General features: G+C 36.4%; 1 protein-coding gene across 1 annotated transcript; it reads left to right on the forward strand.

Moving 5' to 3' along the window:
- The first annotated feature begins 1,174 nt into the window (after nt 1-1,174).
- LOC137408202 (deoxynucleoside kinase-like) lies at nt 1,175-26,964 on the forward strand. Its single transcript, XM_068094607.1, has 9 exons — nt 1,175-1,286; nt 1,493-1,566; nt 4,044-4,175; nt 7,819-7,908; nt 17,602-17,675; nt 18,527-18,615; nt 19,997-20,076; nt 24,259-24,358; nt 26,426-26,964. The coding sequence occupies exons 1-9, from the start codon at nt 1,253-1,255 to the stop codon at nt 26,533-26,535; spliced, it is 783 nt and encodes a 260-aa protein (XP_067950708.1). The 5' UTR covers nt 1,175-1,252; the 3' UTR covers nt 26,536-26,964.
- Nucleotides 26,965-27,638: the final 674 nt, after the last annotated feature.

Consider the following 27,638-nt stretch of genomic DNA (forward strand, 5'->3'; position numbering starts at 1 on the left):
TAACCAGAAGAAATACTGGTGGGATAGAAGATGTAGTAGAAAATGTGAATATGTAAAGATGTAAAGATGTAAAATAGAAGATGTGAACAATATGTAACTCAGGTGAACTGATAACTACAAGTGAGGAAGACATGTCAAGATCGGAATAGAGAGAAACACTAAAGTATACGGCTAGATGAATGGCCACAGAAACTGATGAATAGGCAATACCAAAAGTGAACAAATGAGCAGGCAGTATTAGAGACAAGGAAGTGGGTGACAAGAAGAAGCCTAAAAGAGAAACCGAGTCTGATAATAGCAGCACAAGCTCAAGCACTGTGAACCAATTACAGAAAAGCAAGGATTGAGAAGAACACCAATGATGCTAATTTAGACTGTGTAAGACCAAGGACGACACAGTCAGCTATATTGTAAGCAAGTGCTCAAAGATTACACAAACAGAATACAAACATCGACATGATAAACTGGCTGCAGCAGTTCACTAGTGCATCTGTATGAAGAGTAACCTTCCACACATAGAGAAATTGTATGACTGTAGGGTGGAGCCAGTGTCTGGGAATGATAAAGTAAACTTCAAATTCAGACTGATAAGATAATCGACTGTAACAAATCGACTAAAATGGACTGGAACATGTAAAAAACAGTCGTACTAAAATGTCATCATAAGTGGTAAAATTCTAGCACATATTTGACACCCTACCTGAAATATATTCTAACAAACAACAATTCGAACTTTTTTGAAACATCGTGGTTTCAACAGTTTAAGGAGTTAGGCTGTGGATAACCGTGCCCCATTACTCATGTATAGGCATGGACCTTGGCTAATCTTAATAGATGCCTTGCTTCTAGGGTTGTACTATTTTCTCTTGAACATTCAGTATTGATTTTCATGGAAGTTATGTAAATAATTGCTATAGCCAACTACGCATTCGATCGCTAGCACTCGCACAGCGACAGACTGCACACTGAGTGTAGTCTTACAAAACAACACTTTTTGAGTGGACAAAAGAGCTGTATACAATACAGCAAGCCATTGCTGCGTGTTACTTCTGCTTAGCCCTGAATTTACAGTACCGTAATAAACTCAGCACTGCATATAGAAAGCACACATGTTTATTTAGTGAACGAAGGCTAAACACCCAAGCTTCTATCCAATCTTTGTGAATATCAGACGTCAGTGACTGCAGTCATTTGCTTGTCGGTGATTTCAGAGAAAGAACATGTTGCCAATTCCATTCAGCTTATTGCAAAAATGAAGGCTGTGCTCGCACTTCTCATTGTTGCAGGTAAACACACGACTATATATTAATTTTAATTTATATTTAATATAATTTTTTCAATTATACTACCATAATGATTTTGAGATAGTATGTAAACGCACCAAATGCTAACAAAATAGAAGAATATTTTAAGCCTTGGCTCCTTAGCTTGTTTACCTACTGTACGTACACCATTTCTGCTGTTTTGTAACACGTTTATTACTGAATTTCAGGATGCGCCAGTGAGGTTTCCTCCAGCGGTAACTCACCGTCTGAGCAATGCCCCAAAGAGGACAAAAAGTTGACGGTAAGACAATCTCTTCTCCTTCTGTTGATTTTGTGCAAATGTGTCCAGTGCTTGATTTTAATCGAATTGAACCTATGGATGTTACTAAACGATAAAAAGTTACTAAAAAAGTTAGTTTAGACTAAATTTCTTAAGCTCTGTGATCGCTAAAAAACAATTCATACACTGTTTTGTATTTTCAAGCTTCAATTTATCTTTGGCAAGGTCAAGGCCATTTCTATTCTTGAAGATCATCCTTCCCTTGATTTAGAGAAACATTCTATAAATAGCTTTTGCTATAGCCTTAGTTATAGCTCTAGGCATAGCTTTAGTTATAGCTCTTGCTATAGCCTTAGCTGTAGCTCTAGCTATAGCTTTAGTTAGAGCTCTAGGTATAGTGTAAGGTTTGTTACTATATAATTGGTCAATGTTTAAGTGTCTAACAACAAATAAAACTGGTATTTTATTAATTTGTAAGTAATTTGCCAATTTAGGCTCACGACTCTAAAGGTGCATCCTGTGATGAGCGATAGATTACCAAAGTTGATTGTTTTGGAAAAGCTAATTTTTCTTCTTTATGATATAGTGTGATCAGGCTCTGTATTGCTTGGATAAGCAGAATTTTCACATACAGTGTACCCCCTGGTTACGATATCCTTGTTTTACGGTTTTTTTATTTTACGATGGAGAACACTATGTTTTTTTGTCCCCTTGTTACGGCATTTTTTCGCCACACGATATCAACAAGAATCCCTCTCGAAATTCAAATTTGGTGGTCGGTGTGCTCAATTTCTCAGAATAACTAATATGCTAATATGCTATTCACTAAAATTTCTATCACAACGCCTAAAAAGAGTACAATCGTTCGCTCTCAAAGAGTTCACTCTCAATCATTTCAACATTCTTCATGTTTCGTGAATGCTTGATATTGTGAGAGTGAAACAAAAAATCGTGGAAAATAAGCGATATGAAAATTTATTGTGCAATTTAACGTTAAATATAATATTTACCATAAACTTTAACTCATGTCGGAGTTTGACGTTTTTTACCAGGGGATATGTGCATTAGATAATTACTTGGGTTTTTATACCACTCTCTATACAAAATTTCTGCCTAAAGACACCAACCCCAAAACAAATTGATGTCATATGGCGAGGGTCCACTCAAACGTCACGTCTTTGGACTTCACCTCCATGACTTTCAATTGTCCGGACAACATGTGGCATCGCCATTATTCTCATGCATGTGCCGCTTGTGTCATCTGTTTCTTGCTTTGCTGGTGTTTACAAGCGATTATGGAAGAATTTGTGCCATTTGAATTTATTTACCAAAGGCATGGTTCATAAATGCCAGCAAAGGCAGCAAAAACTGGCTTGCGATGTGGAGTAGAATGTGAACGATGAGTCCACATTGTCCGCATGATTGATCGCAAGCCCAGATTAGACAGCGCCTTGGCGTTATCAAATGCTATGCTACAAATCTGTGAATTTATAAGTTATGAAATACCGATCTTTCAAGAGTTACAAAAATATTCTGTTATATATAATTGTGTTTCCGAAGAGTGTTCTCATCGGTCATCAAAAAGTTTTAGTCTTCAGGTAAGATTGTAATCCACATTATTGACGAATCCGAAAACAACGTTGGATATGATTTAGACCTTAGTGCCTTCCAATCAGAGTGTAGTTCTGATGATTATGATGACCGATTTCTTCAGATACACTCTCACTAAAATCATGGCAACCGCTACAGCATTAACAAAAGATCTGATTGTTAATGATGTAACTGAGTCATTATTAGTACTATTTTGTAGACACTTCGCTACTGATCACTTGCTGTTATGGCTTTGTAAAGATCAAAGAGGGTCAAAGTGGCGTTTAATTAAAGAGTGGTTCTGGATTTTCCAACCATTCCTCTATAATAGTGTTGTTCTAGTAGGCATGGCGTTTAAATAAAGGTGGCATTCAGATAAAGGTTTTATGATAGGCTGCTTTTGGATTAGATTCTACCAAAAGAAACTAATTTCTTTTCAAGTCAGTTTGTTAGCGATGGCCTACTTCTTTTCATTCTATGCCACTAATAATCCATGCGGATTTTAGTTTTTGTCCACGGGAGATAATTCACCCAATAAAAAGGTCGAGTGATGTATGAGCAATAGTGGCTTGAACTAGTGGCTAGATGCTGTCTGAAATAATCATCTACAATTGGACAGATCGATGAGTCCATGACGATTGCTCTGTATCTCTAATGTTGGTTATTACATACTACAGTGACTACGCAACCTCAAGCATGTTATGTTGGTTAAATATTGTTTAATGTTTTGTGCTTTCTCTTACAATAAAGTTTATGCCAAAATTGTGTTCACTTATTGAAAATTGAATATGATTTTTTAGCTATAGGCATACTGAGTTAGTTTGCACTGTATCACGTTAAAAAAAATATCTGCTCCCATCATGAAGTACATTTATTTGCACCTTACCACTTTATTTGGTTTTGCATAGGTACTGGTTGAAGGCAACATTGGTGCTGGCAAGACCACATTCTTGAAGTTTATGCAGGAAATAAGCTCAGATGTTACTGCTCTTAGGGAGCCTGTGGTCAAATGGCAGAATATCAGTGGCACCAATGCAATGGTACTTGTAACTTTCCAAACTCCTACAACTCTGTTCTGAATTTATTTTTATATGTGGGATATTATGTAAATATTCGAGGCTTTAGTAGAGGCTTCCCACTGTTAGTGCAGCCAGCAAGGCTGTGGATGATTCTGGGCCATCAACCTGCGGCAGTACGGGCCTTCTGCGGGTTGAGGACCCAGAACTTATCGCCGAGTTTGCCAAAGGTCACTGGACTGTTAGTTGGCGGTGGTCTGGGGAGCGCCTAATGGGCTCCAGAATAGGATCTCTGAGAATAAATTTACTCAGGCACATCAGGTGCGAGAGCGCTATTGCGCCAAACTAGAGAGCTAGATCTTGAAAGGCCGGCTGAAGCGGTGGCACGTGCCTGTAGAAAGCATAATTTCACTGCTGGCAGTGGTTCAGCCGAGAAAAGACAAAGTGCGCCCAGTCATGGATTATTGTGAGCTGAATGCATTTGTCGAGTGTCATACTGGTGATGATGTAGTGGCGGTGTGCGCTGATAAGTTTAGGAAATGGCGGCAGCTGCGGGGCGAGCTGAAAGTGGTAGACCTTAAGTTCGCATACTTGCAAATCCACATTTCCAAGAACCTGTGGAAGTACCAGGTCGTGAGGTGCAAAAGCGTGAACTATGCCTTAACTCGACTGGGTTTTGACCTATCATGTGCACCAAGGCTCATGACCTCAATTCTTAAAAAAGTTCTGACATTGAACGAACGTGTTCATCGTGGTACTGATCACTATATTGATGAAATAGTGGTTCAAGAGTCCATACTGAGTGCTCAAAAATTGAGAGACCACTTGGCTAGGTTTAGACTCGAGACAAAGGAGCCTAAGACCTTAGATGGATGCTGGTTGCTGGGTGTTGCTTTGCAGAAAGATTCCAGCGAGCATCTGCAGATGTCGAGGGGAACAGCTCTTACTGAGTACATTTTGAGTTGTCAGCGCGCACGAAGAGGAAGCTGTTTTCCATATGTGGCCAACTGGTTGGCCACTGCCCTGTGGCAGGGTGGCTGGGCATAGTGCAGTTTTTTAAAATGGCTGGGCTGGAGTGGAGTTTGGGACTCTCCTGTCGAGAAGACAGTCGGCAGTCTGGCTGGTGAGCTCTTGGCGAGAGCCCGCCGTGAAGACCCAGTCAAAGGAGTTTGGAGGATAAACCTTTGTGGTTCTGTTACAGTGTGGACTGATACAAGCTTGCTAGGCATGGGCGTGACCTTGGAGGTCGATGGCAACATTGTGGAGGATGCTTCATGGCACCTAAAAGAGTCTGATCATCAGCGCATCAATCTTGCTGAGTTGGAAGCAGTTGATCTGGGGATCAATTTGGCATATGCATGAGAGTTCAAAACTTTCACGTTGGCCATTGATTCGCTTACAGTTGTTAACGGGTTGACCAACACCGTTGATGGACAAAACCGCTTCCGATCAAAGGGTGTTGCGGAGATGCTTGTGAAGCGTCGTTTGGGGGTGATCCGTGACACCATAGCCAACTATAGACTTGCAGTGTCTGTTCACTTTGTTCTTTCTGTAGAGAATAAAGCTGATTGAATGATCAGGGTACCAAGGCGTTGGCTAGAGTACTGAGAAGCTGGCTGCGAAGCAACTGAGCTGTCAGCTGCGATTGTCAGCGGCAAAAGTCCTTAAGACGCCATTTGGGCAGCACATTTGCCACACCATTTGGAAGTTGACAGGATGCTTTACCTCGCACGACAGATTCGTAAAGATCTGTCATGAGAACAGGTAAAGACTAACCTGGCTGGGTGCAAGGCATGCCAGCGCATTAACCTTGCACTGCGGGGCAAGAGTATTTGTGGTCATTGGAAACTTGGCCCTAGAGGAGAACTGGTGCCGAGTTGCTATAGATGTGACTCATTATGGTGACAGTCATTTTCTGTCAATGGTGGACTGTGGCCCGTCGTGGTTTGCCATCTGGCGTAAGCTGCAAACTGAGTCTGCAGCCCAGATAGTGACTCAGCTGTGTAGCATCATGGTTGAGTGCAGGCCGTGTTATGAGTTGTTGCTAGACAACTCAGCAGCGTTCAGGTCAGCAGCTGTTCATCAGTTTGCCGATAAGTGGAAAATTTCTCTTTGTTTTCGAGCCGCCTACGCCTCTGGGGGTAATGGAATAGTTAGAGAAATCATCGGACAATCAAGAGGATTGCCGAAAAGGGTTGGATCAGTCCGGAGGAGGCGACTTTCTGGTATAATGTAACGCCTCGGAAGAAGACGGAGGAGACCTCTGTTCCTTCGAATGTGCTATTTTGATACCAATGGTGAGTGCCCTTTGATATCAACAGTAAGGCATCTGAGGAAGATATCGAGAGCTGTTTTAGTGTGAGCGATGAGGTGTGGGTGAAACCATAATCACCATCTTGCAGAAAACCGTGGATGCTAGGTCAGGTTACCAGCGTCGTCTCTAAGCACACTCTTTCAGAATACATTGTATTTTGTTTAATTTTTTCATGGCTCAAAAACTTAATGATAAATACTCAAGGTAAATTCGTATAGCATTGAAACAAATTTATTATGTAAAACTATGTAAAGTTTAAGTTAAATATAAAAAATTAAATTAATACTGCTAATAAGGATAATTAATGAAAACATATTTTTATTGTTACTTTACTGTAGACAGTAGCTACATATCTACTGTAGCTGATATAATTTTTATTTATTTTATACATTTTATGTTTAACTAATATTTTAACTTATTATTTTTACTTGTGAAACTGCGCTGTTGAAAATTTCTTTGGATGTGTCAGGTATTTGCTTGAGTGTTATGTCAAGTGTAGACAAATTTGTATATTAAGTAATCGTTAATCAAGGTTTGACTGTATTTAGTGTATTCAGTTCACAGGCTACATCATACTGTTAGTTGTTTATAGCTGCAGATATTATCATTCTTTAGGTTAAAATGATTCCTCACCGCAGGTTAGAGTGTCCAGTACTGACCACGAAAAGTGATCAACTGATAAGTCGATAGCCACAAAGCACCACTACACCCCCTTTTTACATACAATGTTTACTAAATCAACTGTATTTTATAAGTTGTGAACCTGTTGGCGTTAAAATAACAAATCCGAGATTAAATTTTGAGTTCACTTCCTCTCCTTAAAACAGCAGTCTAACCAAACTGGATGTTAGTCCAGTTTTTCTGTAATAAGAAAAATGCTCCAGCGAAATCATGCAGTAAAAAACTATTCTTCTTAATGACCTTCACCAATGTAGGATTTGAGAAAAAATAACAAGGTCATTACGTAATGTCTATGTTCTTGATTTTCTTTTTAGTTTGAGCTGAACATAAGCTGACGACTTGCTTTTTCAATTGTTTCAGCTACTAGGGAATTTATACTGATCCCTCTTTCCTTCTCTCTGTCATGCATGTTATAAATATAGTTATTGAAAATCTATGATGCACTGAGGGAAACGTAGAGTATTAAAACGGCACTGCATTGATGTATAAAATTTAGCGGTGGCAGTTTTTTTTACATTCCAATTCTAAAATTTAAATTATAGCCTATTTTTTATTGTAGTTGCAATTACAAGCTGTTTAGAGTAGACGGTGTCCAAAGGTTGAAAACACTGCTGATCGCTCTCTGTAACTCACACCTTCTTGTCTAACGCTGATTCACGGTGTATTCTACAGGAAATAATATACGAGGACCCAAAGAGATGGTCGATGACATTTCAGTCCTACGTACAGCTGACCCTGTTACAACACCATATGGAGCCTCAGGTTTGCTCTCCCTTATCACCAGTTTGAATAATTCAATTCTTACAGGCTATAATGTAGAGTGTGTTGATGTTAGCCACACTATAGCAACAAGTATGAGACTGAGTTCTAAGAGATGTTTATTGTAGCCGTTACAACTGTTATAAGCTTTCCACATACCTCATAGTTGTATCATGTATGTTTGCTTTAGACTTGTTTTATAATTGCTTGCCTTAACAATATTTATTTGATCCATCTAAATATTTATATTTCACAAAGTTTGTGTATAGGTATTTCTCCAGCTATAGCTAGGTATTAATATCTTGGATAAAAAGAACACGTATCGCAGAAGATTTGATCTTGGACCTTCAGTTGACCAGTCCGATGCCTTACCATTTTGACCATACGAGCGTAATGGATTCTTTAGGCGCTATATGTCTATACTTAGGAGCAAATACGCTATTGCTTTCTGTTATATTGTATTTACTTGACTTCCTATCCTTACCATACCCTCTAGATTTATATTTATCTCAAGAAGATGCTCTATTCATTTCTTTCTCATTCTCTGAATCAGAGTCAAATTTAAATTGATTATCCTTGCCCTCTGATTTGTTTTCTACTGCATCCACTTCCAATTTCACATTAAAATTGCCTGCTTTAACAGCTTCCATAGTTCTTTCCGAATCTCTAGCTATTTTTTAGCTCTCAAGATACCTGAAAACTTAGTCCAATTCAAGTCATTTTGTTGCATCAATTGGGATCGAAGAGAAGATTCTCTCAACCCATTAACTGCAATAGCTAAAGCAAATTCTTGTCTCAAAGCATCATGTTCAGTTCCAAAAGTCATTTTTCTACTTAAATCTTCAATTTGTAATAAATAATCATTTTCATTTTCTCCTATAGCCTGACTAGCGGTTACAAATTTCATTGTTTTAACATAAACAGTTTCTTCAGATTCATAAACAGTTTTCAAAAGTTCTATGGCTCCCTCGTATGTAGATGTTGCACTTTTATGATCAAAACCTAAATATGTCAAAGCTGCTCTACCTGCTTTACCCACGGCATTCAACAAAGATACTAATTTCATTCTACCTCTAAATACATCATCAGTTTTTTCCTCGCCCTCTATTGTAACTTTTTCTTCACCTAATCTCAGTGTGATCATTTCAACGCTTAGATCAAACTCATTTAACCAATTTTTCCATGATCTACCAACATCGTCACTATTAATTACTAGTTTCGGAAAGTCATTAAAATTCAAATTTCTAGCCATATTCAAAAATAGCTTAAACTTACCTCCGAACACCCTGCGGAACCTCTATAACACGGTGTGATCACTACTCACCTTGTATAGTGTCTCCCACTTATCACAGAAAATACACCACGAAAAATCACTAACCACTGTATCACCACTATCGATCGCCGATATCACTAGTTATTTACCACTACACCACAATATAATAAAGTATCACTGATCACAATTCTCTCCGAACAATCCTGCTTACGACGCCATGTTATATTGTATTTGGCTCTGATTCGGAGAATGAGAAAGAAATAAATAGAGTATCTTCTAGAGATAAATATAAATCTATCAGTTCTTTACTAGAACCATCCAATTCAGATGGCCAACCAGAATATAAATACTCTATACACTTGAGAGCATCTGAATCTTTACTAACCTCTTCTCTTAGTTTCTCTTCTTTAACGTCCCCATATGCAGAAGAGGAAACTATCGAGTTAACATAAGCTTCTACCTTATTACAAACAGCTTTACTTACCTCATCACAAACAGCACCACTGTTCGGACGGCTAAGCAAATCAGCAATGAACATATTTTTTCCAGGAGTGTGAAAAATATCATAATCATATCTCATTAGTCTTAACTTAAAACGTTGTACTCTTACAGGTAGCTTAGACAAATCCTTTTCACCTAAAATCGCAATTAAAGGCTTATGGTCCGTCTCTATTTCAAATTTTCTACCAACTAAATAGTAATCAAACTTCTCACATGCCCATGTCGTAGCTAAAGCTTCCTTTTCGACCATGGCATATCTACCTTCAGTTTCAGTCATTTTTCTAGAAGCGTATTCTACAGGTTGCCACGCACCTTCCTCGTTATACTGTAGCAAAACTGCACCTAGTGCATTCTTACTAGCATCAGCGGAAACTCTATGTTTAGCATTTATCTCGAAAGTACATAATACTGAACTATTAGAAATTTCTTTCGTAACAGTTTCAAAAGCTTCTTGTTGGTCAGGACCCCAAAACCATTCTGATTTACTCCCAGTTACTCCATAAATTGCAGTACATAAACCAGCTAACCTTTTATTAAACTTCATCAAATAATTAACCATTCCGGTAAATCTCCTGGCCTCCTTTTTGCTCCTCGGAGGCTTCATTTCAACTATAGCTTTTATTTTACCTGGGTCTGGTTTAACACCAGCACTGCTAACCAAATGTCCTAAAAACTTCACCTCGGTACATCCAAATTCACATTTTTCTTTCCTCAAAGTCATTCCAGACTTCTCAATTCTATTTAAAACTTTATGTAAACGTTGCCAATGTTCGGTTACAGTTTTATCGTAAACTAAAATCTCGTCCATCAAACATACAATTCCGTCTAAGCCTTTCAATATCTTTTCCATTTCCCTCTGAAAAAATTTAGGGGCTGAAGATATCCCAAAATGCATTCTCTTAAAACAAAATCTATCTCATGGGGTTACAAAAGTTGTCAATTCTTTGCATTTCTTATCAAGTCTAACTTGCCATAATCCAGAGTTAGCATCAAGTTTGGAAAACATAACTCCTTTTGCCAATTTACTCAACATGTCTGATATCCTAGGTAAAGGATATACTTCTCTTCTAACACATTTATTCAAATTGGTCAAATCTACACACATTCTAATCTTACCACCTTGTTTTAGAGCAATGGTAAGACCAGAACACCAATCAGTTGCTTTTTCTATAGGTTCTATAACCTTACTTTCCAACATTTTATCAATTTCTTTTTTTAGCTTTTTCACGCAAGCCTGCTGCAATAGGCCTAGGTGCGTACAATCTAACAGGTTCAGCATTCCTATTTAAGTCAATACTGAAAATACTAGGCATTGTTCCTAGTCCCTCGAAAGTCTTAGGAAATTCCTTCAAAGAGTCAAATTCATTAGCACACAAAGCATTAATAACTGCTAACAAATTCATCTTCTTAATCTCGGACATACCTAAAAGATTTCTTCTAGAACCTTTAAGTATGTAAACAGAAGTATCAATAGCTCTGTAAGTACTTTTAATAGCTACATCAGCTACTCCTAAAACATTCAATCTATTTCCATCAGCTCCATTCAAAATTTGCTCGGGTTCTTTTAAATTCAAACCAAGCTTTCTACTAGCTTTCTCAGTCATAGTGGACACATCAGCTCCTGTGTCGAAAGTAAATTCTATATCTTTACCATTTACAGAAAATTTCTGACAAATTTCCCGTCTAGTCAGCTGCTATTACTAGACTCAGAAAACCTTACTCTGGGAGTAGGACTTCTTCTACCTACACTACTTCCACTACTTTCGTACCTATCTCTCCTTTGACTCCTGTGTACCTTGCAGTCCTTAATTGTGTGCCCTTTGGTAGCACAAAAAAAAGCATCTTACCTCTGGACAAAATCTGATTTCATGTCCTCTCACTCCACAACCATAGCAATTATCTGCTCCTGGACATGGATACCGTCTAGAATTTTTGCTAGATCTATCATCATATCTCCTCGGGGAATACCTGTCTCTACTTCTCCTACGCCATTCAAGTGGTCTCTCTCTAACAGAATCCCTAGATGAACTACTATAGTCTCTAGAGCTTCTATCTCTACTATAGTCTTTATCGTCTTTATCACGTCACGATGCAACGTGATGGCGTCATGAGAAGCGGTATTGGCAATGTGCCAGGCTAATGGCACATTGCCAATACCTTGCAGTATTGGCAATGTGCTACCAGGCAAGCGACTTCATTACCACCTCTCTTTGTTTATGAGCTGATTTTTTAATACCCGTGCAACATCGGACATTTCGCTAGTATGTTATATGTTGAGGCTGGTACACACTGTATTGCTGTGAGATTTTTTTGGTGATTATTTGTCAGCTCTGTGTACTGTAGACGGATGGCATCACCAAGGCAATGCCGATATGTCGAAAATATTACAGCTGTCAAACTTTTTCAATATTTTGCCGAGCATTCACAACATCTGTGCATTGATCACCACTTTGGCCATGGTAATTGGCTGTTGCAAAGTGCTTAAACGATATTTTCCATAAAGGTCGATTGCAACAAAATTTCTATTACAATTATTTGGTATCAAAAAGTTTATCTTGTTTTACTCTGCTGCGTTGTAAGTTCAAATTATGTGAAAATGTAATTACAAGCTCTAGTAATTAATTAATTGCAGCCATCACAAAAACACCTTAGATTGGAATCCTCCAAAATGGCTCAAATGATATGTAGTTGAAGATGATGGCTTCTGTTTACACTTTCATGCAACCTCACTCGTCGAAAGATTTTCACAAATAAACTTCACGCATTTAATAAAACCATGTCTATTGTCCTTACGCGTCTATTTTATTATCATTGTAATGTTGTCATTTGGAGCACTGATATCTCAAACCTCACCTAAAAATTAGTTCCATTGTTTAACCATTGCTTGAGGGAGTGCATATCATTATCTGATAACCATGAAAAGCCTGTTGTTCATTCGTGATGGTCGAAAAATGCTGCAGAAGTTGTTCGTGTCATTTGACCAAAAATATGGGTCACATGATCAGATTACGACTAAATGATTAGACCAAGCTGAAACAAAACTGTAAAGTAGCAAGCATCTATATTTGATAAGGGCTTTCCGGTAGAACCCAAAGTGTTTGTCATAAACTAGTGCTGCGAGATGTTTTATATTGAGCCTTTTTCTGGCCTTTCATTTCCCGTGATAATATCATGTGTTAAAACAATAACCGCGTCGAGTTGAGTACGTCATCAAAATAAAGGGATTTCAACCTACGGCCATTTTTTAACTGTTCGTTTTGAGTTTCCAAGAGCCATAATACACTATTTATGGCTTGCCATTCCTCATTTTGAGGCAGTTCTTAAGTGTTGGCACACAAGTGACTACCGTACGTACATTAATTTTATTTCTAAAACTTAATAATAATAAATAAATAAATATTTATTTGTACATGAATAATATTTCTAAAACTTTTTTGTGGCTATTTTACCTGCTGTTATATATAATGTAGATCAGGCATGTCAAACAGGCGGCCCTGGGACCACACCAGGGCCTCGGCTTGGTTTTTTGAGGCCCCAAAGGCCAGCATATTAAAAAAACTTTTTACCAGTTTACCTTTGTTCTTAGGTTATAGCTAACGAACACCGCAGCTATGGGTAGTGCACATAAACATGCACCAACTAATATTATTGAAAATTTAGAATTATCTGCTTTTTGGAAATTCCCTTACAGCTTTTATTTCTATTAGCTGATTGAACATCTCAAACAGGAATCCCCAATCTGAGCTGGGAAATGTTCTGCAGCTTGCTGGATGCTAGCTCAATACATATTGCTCAGTTACAATTATGGCCACACGCAGAAAAGTTGACATCAAAGGAAGAGTATTTAATATATTTTAATAGCAGTTGAAAATTGCAATACTTTATCAAATACCAGGGGATAGCCAAGCAATCTGTGTCATATGCAATCAAGTAATTGCTATGCTCAAAGAGTATACGACATAAGGCGGCATTATACAACTTGTCATAGCGCATTTGAGCAATACTCAGGTCGTGACAGACAGGAGAAATACGACTCGCTATCATCCAATCTGCAGCAGCAGCAGCAGCAGCAACATTGTACAAGATATGCAGAGATCATTGAAAAAGCCACAAAATGCAGTCTCGCTATTGCTCAACTAACTGGTCAACGACAACTACCATTTCAACATGGAGAATTTGCTAAGGAGATAAGAATTTTTTGAAATTTATGTCGGATAAGATTTGCATAAAACAACTATAGGTGTGGCGTTGTGGACCTTAAAAAACAGAGGCAAGTTATAACTCCTTGCATATACTGATATACCTAAAGCTAAAATAAAAATTTCAACAAAAGTTTGTGTAGTTTGCCATTGTCATTGTTATTATATTTTAGTAACTATCAATTACATTTATTTTAACCTTGCTTTATTATTTTTCGGTTCTGCCAGTGTTTGTGGATGAATTCTGCCCGGATAAAAAGAGCAATTTAGAAAGTGTTGCTCTGTCAAGAAACACCGTTGCAAGAAGTGTGGAAAATCTGAGTAAGGACATTGAGCATACAATGAAAGCCCAGTTTAAGAAGTTTGTTTATTTCAGCATAGCATTAGATGAGAGTGCAGATCTGACACTTCTCAGCTTGCAATGAAGATACGGGCGTTGATGATGAGTTCAACGTTACTGAGGATTTCCTAACAGTGAGTAGTCTTCATGACACAACAACTGGAAAAGATGTCTATGAGAGTCTCTTAAAAGAACTTGCTGAGTTCAGCCTACCACTGGAAAAGGTGTCTGGCATTTGTACTGATGGAGCACCTGCAATGGCAGGGAAAACACTGGACTAATAGATCTTTTGCTCAGCTTTCACTGCTGGGATGTTCCTCTTGTGGTGTGCCATTGTGTCATACATAAAGAAAACTTAGCAGGGCAAACTCTAAGGATGGATCATGTTATGGGTCTGGTTGTATCCACTGTTAACTTTATTCGATCATGAGAATTGAACCATTGACAATTTAAAATTACACTTGAGGAGATAGAATGTGAATACAAAGATGTAGCATATTACTGTGAAGTCATATGGCTCAGCAGCGCTAAAACACTGCGAAGGTTTTACAGTCTGCTACCAGAGATTTATTTATTTCGAGAAACAAGGGTCTTGAGTGTGGTGAGTTCAGAGATCAATTCTGGATCATTGATTTGGCATTTCTAGCTGATATCACAGAGAATATGTCAGTAGTGAACCTTCAGCTACAGGGAAAGAAATAGTACATATCTCAACTCTGGAGATGCATTAGTACATTCAGGACCAAACTTGAGTTGTGAGAGCAGCAACTCGGGGAAGAGAATTATGCTCACTTCAAAACTCTTTCAGAGCGTCAGCAGAATGGCCAATACGTTGAGGTCAACTCTGAGCAGTACGCCAACATCGTGTCAGATCTATCAGCTGAATTTGCAAGAAGATTTTTTCAGTTTGCAGAAGCTGAAAAGAAGAGAAAGATATTTGCCGATCAATTTTCTGTCAACTCTAGCAGTGTAGCAGCCGAGTTACAGATAGAGCTCATTGACTTGCAGGCTAACGAACGTCTCACAACAACAACATCTCATCCATGCACCGTGAACCATGAAGAGTTTTATCATGATTTCTTTTCAGCTGGCACATATGCAGCTCTACATAAAAGTGCTCTTCGAATGGTCAGCCTCTTCGGCTCTACCTACTTATGTGAGCAGTTCTTCAGTCACCTGAAGCATACTAAAAACAAATACCGCACGCGACTAACCGATGAGCATTTAGCTCTACATATAGCACCGCAATATCTCTTCAACAAGAACACTGCACATAAAGTTCATATGATGCTTTTTGTAATTACATGTATATGTATTTAAAACCAATATTTTGATATTTTAATTTTGTAATTACATGTAGTTAAAGCCAATATATTGATATATTTGTTTTTTGTAATTACATGTGGTTAAAATAAATAAACTGACTGTAGAGAATGAGAATTACATGTGATGGATGAAATCATGTTTTGCAATATATAAAATTATGGTAATTCAATTATTTGCGATATATGTAGCAGCAATGTGTGGCCCTTAGCCTAAGCTTGACTTTACATAATGGCCCCTACTCTAAAAAGGTTGAGCACCTCTGATATAGATGTCAGCGAATGTCTTAGTTATTTTTAAAGCTGTGACATGAGAATTTCAACAACCATATGTACGACTATCTTCTTAATGTTTGTGTGCGTTCTAGTTATATTGGTACGCTTTTTGTGCCAATAAATATTAAAGAAGTCATTTAAAAGATCTTTCAATATTTATTTAAATGACCATTAAAAACCATTTAAATTAGACCTTTAGAACCTTAAAATGCTAAGGGCAATTGTAATATACATATTTGAAAAATAGGCTATTTTCTTTTATTATTACTGCTGAAAGAGGGAGAATTTTTCGTGTTTTATTTTTGTAACATTTAAATAAGTTTGTTGAAAAGGAAACAAAAAGTCAACTGAATAATAATCTTTGCTGACTTTGAAACTGTTGCAATAACTACATGTATATGTCTATATGATTGTTATGATATTGCTCATTCTTCGCACACCCTGCCTCCTCAGCAATCTTTCTAAGTCTTCTCTTGCTTGTAAAGTTTGATGATCACTCATTGCTTGCGCTCTTCTGGTGGTCGTTACCCATTTCTAGTTATCTCATAATCCTCTCCACCAACTCTACTGATTAATGCTTGCAAAAACACACATGGTGAACCCCAAGTTTGCACTCTCTTTTAAAGGTAGACTTGCAATAAAATTTCACATGACAGTTATTTGGTATCAAAAGATTCACCATGTCTTACTCTGCTGTGTAGTAGGTGCAAAATATGTGAAAATGTGATTACAAGCTCTTAAAAGCTCAAAAATGAACAGTTGATTGCAGCCATCACAAAAATGCCGTAAGTTGGAATCACTTTATTTTGATGACATACTCAACTCGAAGCGGTTCTTGTTTTGACACGTGATGTTATTACGTGAGTGAAAAGGCCAATTAAAGGCTCTATATAAAACGTCTTGTAGCACTAGTTCATGACAAACACTTCGGGTTTTACCGGAAAACCCTTATCAAATGTAGATGCTCGCTACTTTGCAGTCTCATTTCAGCTTGGTCTAATCATCTAGTCGTAATTTGATCATGGGATCCATATTTCCTGTCATATGGCGCAAACAATTTCTACAGCATTTTTCGACCATCAAAGATGACCAACAGTCTCCTCATGTTTATCAGAGGATGATATGCACTCATTCGAGCTAAGATTAAAAATTAAGCAAATTTTTATGGTAGGTTTTGAGATATCAGTGGTCAAAGTGACAGCATCACAATGATAATGAAATAGAAGCGTAAGGACAATAAACAATTGAATGCGTGAAGTATATTTGTGAAAATCTTTTGACGAATGAGGTTGCATGAAAGTGTAAACAGAAGCCATCGTCTTCAACTACATCCCAATTGAGCCGTTTTGAAAAGGGATTTCAACCTACGACGTTTTCGTGATGGCTGTGACTAACTGTTTGTTTTTGAGCTTTTAAGAGCTTGTAATCACATTTTCACATATTTTGTACCTACAACACAGCAGAGTAAGACATGGTGAATCTTTTCATACCAAATAACTGTAATGGGAATTTTGTTGCAAGTCAACCTTTGAAGTGCGTAGCGGTGCTTGATAATTTTAAAAATATAGTCAGGGATTTTTAACACTAGCTTCCCCATGCAATAGATGTAAACGCCTTGATAATACATTACCGGAGAAAAATAGTTTTATGGAGTTATGCTCTCAATACACAATTTTCTGTATGGTTATTGGATCCCTTTTATATCAATTTTACGGGAATAACTGAAAGCCTGCTAATAGATGGATTCAGATCTTCCTATTTCATATACTATGAATTGTTTTTCAGACTTCTCCTGTGAAGATGATGGAACGATCAATCTTTAGCGCCCATTACTGTTTTGTACGAAATTTCCATAACACGTAAGTCTGTTATCGGAGAAGGTAAAATAATTACTCATGTAAAGAAAAAAGTATGATTGTCATGCATAAATATTAAGAGCTAGTGGAATGGAATAAGATGCTGCCATTGTACCTTCAACTTGTTCCTTTTAAGCTGAGTATTTTAATTTCAATTGAACGAAGGCCACATGGTTAGTAGCGTTAAAGAAATTTTTTTACAGCTTTTTAGTTAGAAAGCATTTGAAAGCACTCGGTAGAAACCTTTTTAAAAGGTGGAGGAACTGTGTGTTTAGAGAATGCAATTTTTATGTCCTCTGCTTCAGCCCCATCTATTATCCTTTTCGAAGGACAGTTTGGCAAATCCTTTGTCTTGTGGTAATACAGCTTGTGGTACACTAGCGGTGTAACACAAGCCACTAAACGTTTCTGTAACATTTCTACGGTGTAACCTTTGTTTGGCGAGTGATATGGGCAGCCATTATGAACTAAACTGTGACATAGCCAACTGATAATTCACAATGATACTGTATTGTAGGTATTGCAGCATAATTTAGAATTTCTTTAAAACTTTAAAGCTGATAAAAGCATGTTGGACTAAAATAGAATATTTGTAGTTTGCTGTTGATGTTGTGGTTTTAGACATGAAATGTTGCTAAAATTGGGTAAAACTTATCTGACATTATTCCAACTTGAGATTATTAATATTGGTGACTGTTGATGAATATGTTAGGAGGTGCGTGAAATATGAAGATGCGATGCTCTCAAATGGAATGACATGATTGCATTCTGCCATAATTGTGATCATGCTGTTCAGCTATGAAAGGGGGCACAACTTCCTATAAGGAAACCTTAAATCAACTGATTTATTACAGAGGAAAGATGACTGACATGGAGTTTGAAATACTTGACCAATGGTTTCAATGGCTTAAGGACAGTCAGAAATTGGATGTGGACCTTATTAGTGAGTATATGTATTTATACATAACTGATCGTTGGCAATGATGATCACCAAAAAAAAGAATTTTTTATTTTGTTTATTATTTTTTGTTTATTACATTTCAAAAGGAAGAACAAAAAGAGAAGAGACAGAAATAAAGAATTAATGAGTGAGCTGAACAAACATGTTTTTATTTGCGAAGATTTGCGGAGGAGTTGCGATAGTGAATGAAAGGTTATAGTAACAAAAAGTTTATAAACTGAAACATACGATGGTGGATGGAGTATGTAGGTGTTTGAAAAAAAATTTGTCATGTCTGTGGAAAAATAAATGTAAAAGTTCTGGGCATAGTTTACGCAAGATTTTGAAAACTGTAACATAAATGCAGAAACGAGCAAATTTGGTATACGGCAATATAATATGTGTAAAGATTTTGTGATGCGATTGGTGGAAATGTGGTGAGCTGGTATACGTGATCGTATATAGAATACATGGAATACGTGATTGGTAGTACACAAGTCTTAGTATAGTTAGTATTGGTATTATAGTATTGATGAGTTAGTTTTCACAACTGGCTGCATGCTCAATCCTATAGAATTCTGTTATAAATGCATGTGGATGATGAATCATATCTCTTCATACTATTATTATCCCCTTGCATTGTTACAGTTACCTTCTCTTATCTGCATTTCATAATCGTCGTACATCGTCAAAGTTGTCTTCTCCTATTTTCACATCATTATAATCGCCATGATAAGTCTGAGTCACTGTGATACATCTTCTCATTAATCTCGCCGTGTATTCACTCACCGCGTGTAGGCAACCGAGGGTGTGGCTTTTCGCTCTCGTAGAGAATTAACAGTACTAACTCATAGGTAAACGAAGTTAAGAAACTAAGACCCAATGACTGTGTCTTTACAAGGATCATGGCGGTGAGACTTTATCACGCTGTTTCAATGCTTACATTTTTTTATCACCTTTGCTTGTACATCAATGTATTTCTTTAAACGCATAACTTACCTTAGTGACTGCAAATTACGTTTTTTAGAATTTTTGTTTCTTTGTCGTTTCACAAGTTCGTTCAAATACATCCTTTGGATAATTACGTGAACAATAAATCACTGATGAGGCTGCAGTCACAGCTTTGATTTCGCGTCAATACGAACTTCTATTCACATACAAAATGTGTAAAAATGTGAAAACTTTATTCTATCGGTTTTTGAGCAGTACTTACAGGTGATTTGTTAGAGGCAGGATGGGGAACGGTTTTGATAAGATTATATTTTTACAGAAATGTTTTTCTGGTGGATGCTTTGTCTGAATTTAATTTTAATACAATGACATAGAAGTGCCAAACTGTTGCGTGAATTATTATTTGTTGAAGCGAATGACATTACACTTGTAGTCTACCTGAGGGTATCCCCAAGCACCTGTCTTGAACGGTTAAAGAAGCGTAGCAAGACAGAAGCAGCTGGAATGCCTCCGGTAGGTTTGAAATTGATGCACCACTGGTGCGTTTGAACTTGGTGCATCCAGTTTGACATACTTTATTTTCAATGTCCTACTATGTCCTAATCTTGCGTATAGAAGCATTTTCCCTTACCCTAGACCATATTACTAACTTTCTATTGACCGTGAAAGTACAGTGCACCCTCGGAATACGATATTGATCCGTTTCAAGGTTGGCATCGTATGGCAAAAAAATCGTATGTAGGGGTATAGAAACCATTGTAATTATACAATGCAAAATAAAAATGGTAAAAATCGTCCAAAATTTTATAAAAATGCTGTACATAATGACAATTAGTAACAAAATAGTATGTTAACTTTAGTAACTATAGTTACCTGCAGTAACTGTATTGGATTTAATGTATTTAGTGGTTATGATCTGCAATAAAATGCAACATTATAATATGTGTACCAAATGCAGTACGTAAGGTAAGAAGTTCTTACCTTCAAGACGTACGTGTAATATAAACTTTGTAACAGATGTAAACATATAAACAGACGTACGCATAACATTAACTTTGAATTCACTTTAAATAAGTTTAGCTAAACCTACACTTAAAACTAACTTTTAGTATATATTTTTAACTATTTCATTGAAGTTCAACTTTTTATCACGAAAATTTTATTCTTTATCAGTTTCTGTCTTCGCTTTCACATTTAGTGTTGGTTAAAACATTTTTCAACCTAACTCAACAACAAAGGCCGAACGATGCAATTATCAAAAGCGGCCTCTTGCACACTTGACCATTTGAAAAGACCACACTTGGCCATCGAAAAGAAAAATGAAATTTTATTCATTATACAGGGTGTACATACCTTTGGAGTAACGTGACTTGAGCTGGTACATGTAGTGAGTAGAGCAGAGAGGAGGCAAAAGCGTATCAATGCTAATTACGTAACTGTACACTTGAAAATAAATTTAATATGTGATGAAATGGAATTTTTTAGCAGGCTAAAAGAAGTTGTCTATCCTTGTCCATTGTTTTGATTGGTTTTAAAAGCGAAAAAAGTTTACCACTTTTGGGTCCTGAAAAGCAGAAATGGCCAAGAAGACACAGCTTTCCTGCTGGTGCATAGAGTGCTCTAAGAAAACAAGCTAACTTGTTGCAATGTAGAAGATAGCCCACTTGGTCACTTATTGAGGATGACGCTTGCTGGTGCACTGTAAATGCTGGTTGCAATGCAAAAATTTATAGCTAGCTAACGCTTGTAAAGGATCTAGAAAAAGTTGTACAGGAGTTTGTCTTGTATGAAATGTGCACAAGAACCAATGTAACCATACATACAGAAGTTTGTGCCTATTTATACCCTAAAAGGGTAGGGCTTTAGCAAGTTCTAGAAAGTGATGTGGATGCGTCAACTATCTTGAGTAGCTAATTATATATGAGTTACATATATACAATGATTTTTATTTACGTAGTAGAAAACAGGCCCGCTTGCAAAGACATGGTTAAACAAGAAAACAAAACATAAAATCAAAATAAAATAAATAAAACATAAAATGAATAAAACATGAAAAACATGCCCCACAAAGAAGATAAATAATGATATACATTATACATGCATTGTTTTTATGCACCAGTCCACATCAGTAAATTAAACACTTACAATTTTTCTGCTGATGTAGGTTTTTCTGTCCCTTCTACTTCCTCGCCACCACTAAATGGTTGATTCTCTTTAACGCTGATCCGATGCATGGCCTCCAACTCCTTCAAGTCGTCAGTCGTAAGCTCCTCCTTGTGCTTGCTTTTTGATTTCTTGTTTTTAATAATAATAATTGCAATTGATTGGTTTTGACCATATCCTTGGCAATATTAACAATACGGGCGCCTTCTTCCTATTTTTTTAACGCCCTCCGATTTTGTTGCCATGAAAATCATTTTTTCTTTGTCTTGAAACGGAGTATAACGCTAAAAATGAATATTTGTTCTCGCTTATGTACTTTTTACAAAATTTCTCACATGGATTGCTGACCTGAAAAAAGTCAGTCGTCGTCTCTCTTCTAAATGTTGTGAAATTGTTTTTGGCAAATTGTATTTTGGCGTCTTTGTTATTTCGATGTAGGTTATGAGCACACCGACCCCCAAATTGTAACTCGGGTGAAAATTTTCTCGAATTCGTATGGTAAAATAAAATTTGTATGATGAAGTAAAGATCTCACAATGTTTAACTTCATAAGGTGGAAAAATCGTATATCAGGGTAATCGTACCTCGAGGGTGCACTGTACTTAAAATAGCACAATTCCTTTTGAACTGAATATCATATTAAAGCTCAAAGCTTCTAGAAGCTTCTAGAACTCAATGCAAAAATTAGAAATCAAATATAGTAAATATCTCATATTAAATATAGTAAATATCTCACAGTAAATATTTTTTCACAATTTTTCAAAGAAGTGGTGTTTTAACTGGAGAAACAATGATTGCAGTAGACTGAGTCTAATAGAGTGTATACATTTGTTATGAATAGAAAAACAGATGATTTTAGCTTAACGCTCTTGTTGCTGCGGATAAAAAAAACTTTATAGCTTTTTAATGTTCAATTCTTCATTACCAAGAATTTCGATTAGAGTATCATTAGAAACTGATGTTCTGACAGCAGCCATTTTTCATTTCTCGGTTTGTTAAACATGCCCTTGATATTTCACCAGTATGTCAAAAACTAATGCTCCAGTTGACTTGAAACTCCAGAATTACATTTTCGTAATTAATAATTTCGTAATCGGAATAATAGTAATTAATTATTTCGTAATCCTATGTAAACCGGAAGTACAGAAAACCAACCTGAAACCACGCTGCCGAGTTTGCTTGGACATAAGATTAAACTAGAGGATAATTCCTGACTTACTTTATAGGCCCAGACTTCAGTGTTAAGATAACTATCAGTTGTTTAAACCATCTCACAGCCCAAAGACCTCTAGTAACTATAAGTTGTTTAATTCATCTCACAGCCCAAAGACCTCCAGTAACTATCAGTTGTTTAATTCATCTCACAGCCCAAAGACCTCTGGTAACTATTAGTTGTTTAAACCATCTCACAGCCCAAAGACATTTAGTAACTATCAGTTGTTTAAATCATCTCACAGCCCAAAGACCTCTAGTAACTATCGATTGTTTAAATCATCTCACAGCCCAATGACCTTTAGGAACTCCTAGATAATTAAGGACTACCTTAAATGTTGACTTGCAACAAAATTCACATTATAGTTATTTGGTATTGAACGGTTCACCATGTCTTACTCTGCTGTGTTGTAGGTACAAATTATGTGGAAATGTGATTACAAGCTCTTAAAAGCTCAACAACGAACAGTTAACCGCAGCCATCACAAAAATGTTGTAGGTTGGAATCCCTCTCAATACGACTCAAATGTGACGTAGTTGAACACGGTGTGCTTCTGTTTACACTTTCATGCAATCTCATTCGTCGAAATATTTTCACAAATAAACTTCAAGCATTCAATAAAACTACATGTACGTCTATTGTCCTTGCGCGTATATTTCCTCATCATTGTATAACTGTCACTTTGAGCACTGATATCTCAAAACCTAGCCTAGAAATTACTTTAACTTTTTAACTTTAGCTGGAGGGGGTGCATATAATCCTCTAAAAAACATTAAAAGCTTGTTGGTCACCTGTGATGGTCAAAAAATGCTGCAGAAGTTGTTCACGCCATTTGGCAAAAAACATGGTCATATGATCAGATTATGACTAGATGATTAGACCAAGCTGGAACGAAACTGTAAAGTAGCGAGCGTCTGTATTTGATAAAGGCTTTTCGGTGGAACCCGAAGTGTTTGTCATAAACTAGTGCTACGAGAAGTACTATATTGAGCCTTTTATTGGCCTTTTATTTCATGTTCTAAAACAGTAACCAATACATCATTAAAATAAAGGAATTCCAACCTATGGCCGTTTTTTTAACTGTTCGTTTTTGAGCTTTTAAGAGCTTGTAATCACATTTCCACATATTTTAAACCTATAACACAGCAGAGTAAAACATGGTGAACATTTTGATACCAAATAATTGTAATGTAAATTTTGTTGTAAGTCAAACTTTAAATTATGCATGATAATAAAACAAATGCATTATATAGATTTATGTAACAGCTGAATAAAGATGGGATCATTCAGGTTGTCATGTGACTTTCACACCCATACAGGGGTATTTAGAGTCCTTGGACGAACTTCATGAAGACTGGCTAATCAAAAGAAAGTTTGTTCACCCAGATGCTCCTGTGCTAGTCATTGATGCTAACAAAGGTGTGTATCACCATCTTAAGATACCATTCTTGGAGCTAAGGTTATTTTAGCAAATACTTGCCTTGCGGATAATTGTTCCTGTCATGGTATTTGTGCCTATAGAACACTGGTTTTAAGAATGAGAGAGTCAATAAACTTCAGACGACAGACTAGGGCTGTTGCTGCACCTACGTAAGTATATTCCAGGTGTTGAGCCGTGATTAACTTTGCTTCTGTTCAACTAATTTGTGCTACTTGCCTCTGAACAAGAAGGCTTTTACGACCTATTCTTGTAGCAGCGTTGTGGGGAGTGCTTAACCTCATTCACCTATTATGATTATTAATATATATTATTCTTTTTATGTTATATGTGCATATACTATAAAACTATATAATGGCTGTTATAATATATAGTATTGTTGTTATGTTATATATACATATACTATAAAAAACATATGATTCTTATAACATATTATAGTTGATATATATGCATAAAACTATAAAAACTATAATGGTTGTTATATTTATTATTGTTATGTTATGCCATGACCAAACACGAGCAAAGCGATTGTTTAGGAGATTTATGATAAGTGCGTATGTGCACACAACTCCCGAAAAATTATCCGTTAACGGCCGTTACCAAACCCTTATACCGAAATCTCTTCAACAAATTTAAGCATTTTTGTGTAGAGTCGTTTATGTATAATAATGATACAAACACATATGAACCTATTTAAATATGTTACCAAGTCTTTGAAAGGTTACCGCAATATCTTAAAGCTAACCCATCTAAACGGATTATACATAAATAGACAGATTAATTTGGCCAAAAATCGCGATAAAAACTTGATAAGCCTTTTCTAATCAAAATTAAGACCGGCCAACGAAATGCCAACAAGGCCGTGCGACAAATAGAACTATTAAGTCATGCGCATTTCACGAGAAAAACGTGCACATTTCACCAGTCTATGGCATTGTCTAATTGCCGGAGGTTTCTGTAATTAACGCAAAAGTACAGAAAGGTAATCGTTTATTTTCTGCCGATCTTATTATTCGATTTAATTATTCGATTTTATAAGATTATTATAAGATTTAATTATAAGAAAAATTATTGGGATTTACAAGATCAGAGTATATAGTGACCGATGGTGTGCAATATGCTACTGTTATTATTTTTCTAAAAATAATATCGCGGTACTGCCAAGCCGTTTTTAATATCTGGAAAATTAAGTAATAGGCCTACATTTTCTCATAGATATACATCTATTTCTATGACAACCAACTAAAATCTGTTTAGATTTTTAAATTCAACATAATTTTTTTGATATAAATTCAAAAATCTAAATAAATATCACGTCTCGATATTGGTTGCTATGACGTTTTGAAATGTAAACAAAATTGTGTACATTTCGTTGGTGTTTGTTTCTCAAGCTTTGACAGCAGTTTTCTCAAAACTATGTTTTCGCACTAATGATTAACATACATTCAGTTTAATGACCGTAAAATCTGCCGTAATTAAGCTGAAATCAAATTTTTTCGCAAAATAACTGAGAATTTTCTCCTTCTGCCAGTGTAGATAACTCTAAAACTCACGCACCCGACTTAACCATGATCTGTGATCATGACCCATTTCTTCTTTTTGCTTCAGTTTGCAAAAAACTTCCAGACACACGTGAATGCTAATGTTTGCTTTCTGTTACAGATCGCTGTCAAAACCATTCTACATTCAACACAACCAACTTTCAAACTGTGTATATTACACAGCAGCTTGCCATTTTACTTCTAATATTGCACTTCTCCTATTGCAGGGGAGAGATATAATCATATAATCTTTTCCTTTCATTATCGCTATTTGTTGTACATAATAACACCCAGTACATTGCAGCTACCATTGCAGTTATCATATTGCACTGCAGTGCCATTTGACTGCTAATATTGCATTTTTCAACCAGCAGTACCCTTTCTTTTTTCCAATATCACTTTGGTCATGGGCTGTATGACAGGGGAATTTCTAGTATACTATAAAAACTATGTATTATATATGTAGTATAAAAGGATATTATATTCTGGTCTTCTCTTATTTTACAGATTTAAAGGAGCTCCAGCTGGAGATGAAAGAGACAATCCCAAATACTTTAAGTAAACTCGCGGGCTCCTCAGGTTTTCATCAGGACTGCACAAATCAAGTTGAAGGCTGAATTTTAATTCTGCATATAACGCAGCAAACTTCGGAATGCAGTACACAAAGAAAGATGATGAATACGGGTATACAACTCTCAAGATTCTGTAGGCATCAAAAATATGATTTTTGATGTTTTAATTGTATCTGCATACATTAGTTATTTTTGTGATATCTCAATCGATTTTGCTTCAATCAATTCTCAATCTGCTTGGATTGCTTGACGGCAGCCTTCAGATTTAGCACAATTTCTGTTGCATTTTGTACACTTAGTATTAGCCACATTCTAGTGTATTTATTCTCTTTGTTTTAAAACTACGGTTTCTTTATGAGTTCGTAACATTTTTTACAGAAAATCTTTAGACAACATCTTTAGACAATGTTTTTTTACCTTTTCTTTGGTTTCTCATTGCGATTGATTCATGATTTCAATAGAGTTTGTTGAACACGTGTATTGTACAAATTGCAGCTCTCTTTAAGAAGGTGTTAGGTCCCGAGTTAATCCAAAGCTCGCGATGTTACTGCACAAGAAATGGCTCAGCAAAACTTTATTTAGATGTTCAAATGCAATAATTTGATAGATTGATTAATAGCTGTGCTATTGGAAAAAAAAAGGTGACAAAAATGTTAGCAATTCCAACAAATAAAAACTGAAAAAAGGGGTAAATGTTACTGACTGGTAGGAAAACTAAACAGCAGAGCTAAATATATAATATCATTTGATTTGGTGCTTCTAATAAGCATATGACAACAAAATCTATGTATGAATGATCACAGACATTCTGAATGTCTTAAAGCTCTGAGGCAAAGAAGATTATGCCATAAATTCCATCTTGAGGTAGAAACTAAACTGCGAGCAGTCAGGGAGACATCTCTTCTTGTCAAACTACAACAAGTGCTTGAAAAAGGCATCAAACAAATAAAACATAATGATGTCTCGAAAAGGTGTTAAACTTCTACATGTGCTCATTACGATGTGGGGAGGTGTTAATTATTGGAAAACAGTTTGGTGTTACCAGTAACAAACATGACTGAGTTTTTCCAGAAACGGTGAGAAAGGCATGTCAGTGTTTATAACATAACAGACATGTAGACAATATGTTAGCCAAAAAAGCAACTAGT

The sequence above is a fragment of the Watersipora subatra genome, chromosome 11 (assembly GCF_963576615.1).
Source record: "Watersipora subatra chromosome 11, tzWatSuba1.1, whole genome shotgun sequence".
NCBI classification, from domain to species: Eukaryota; Metazoa; Bryozoa; class Gymnolaemata; order Cheilostomatida; family Watersiporidae; genus Watersipora; species Watersipora subatra.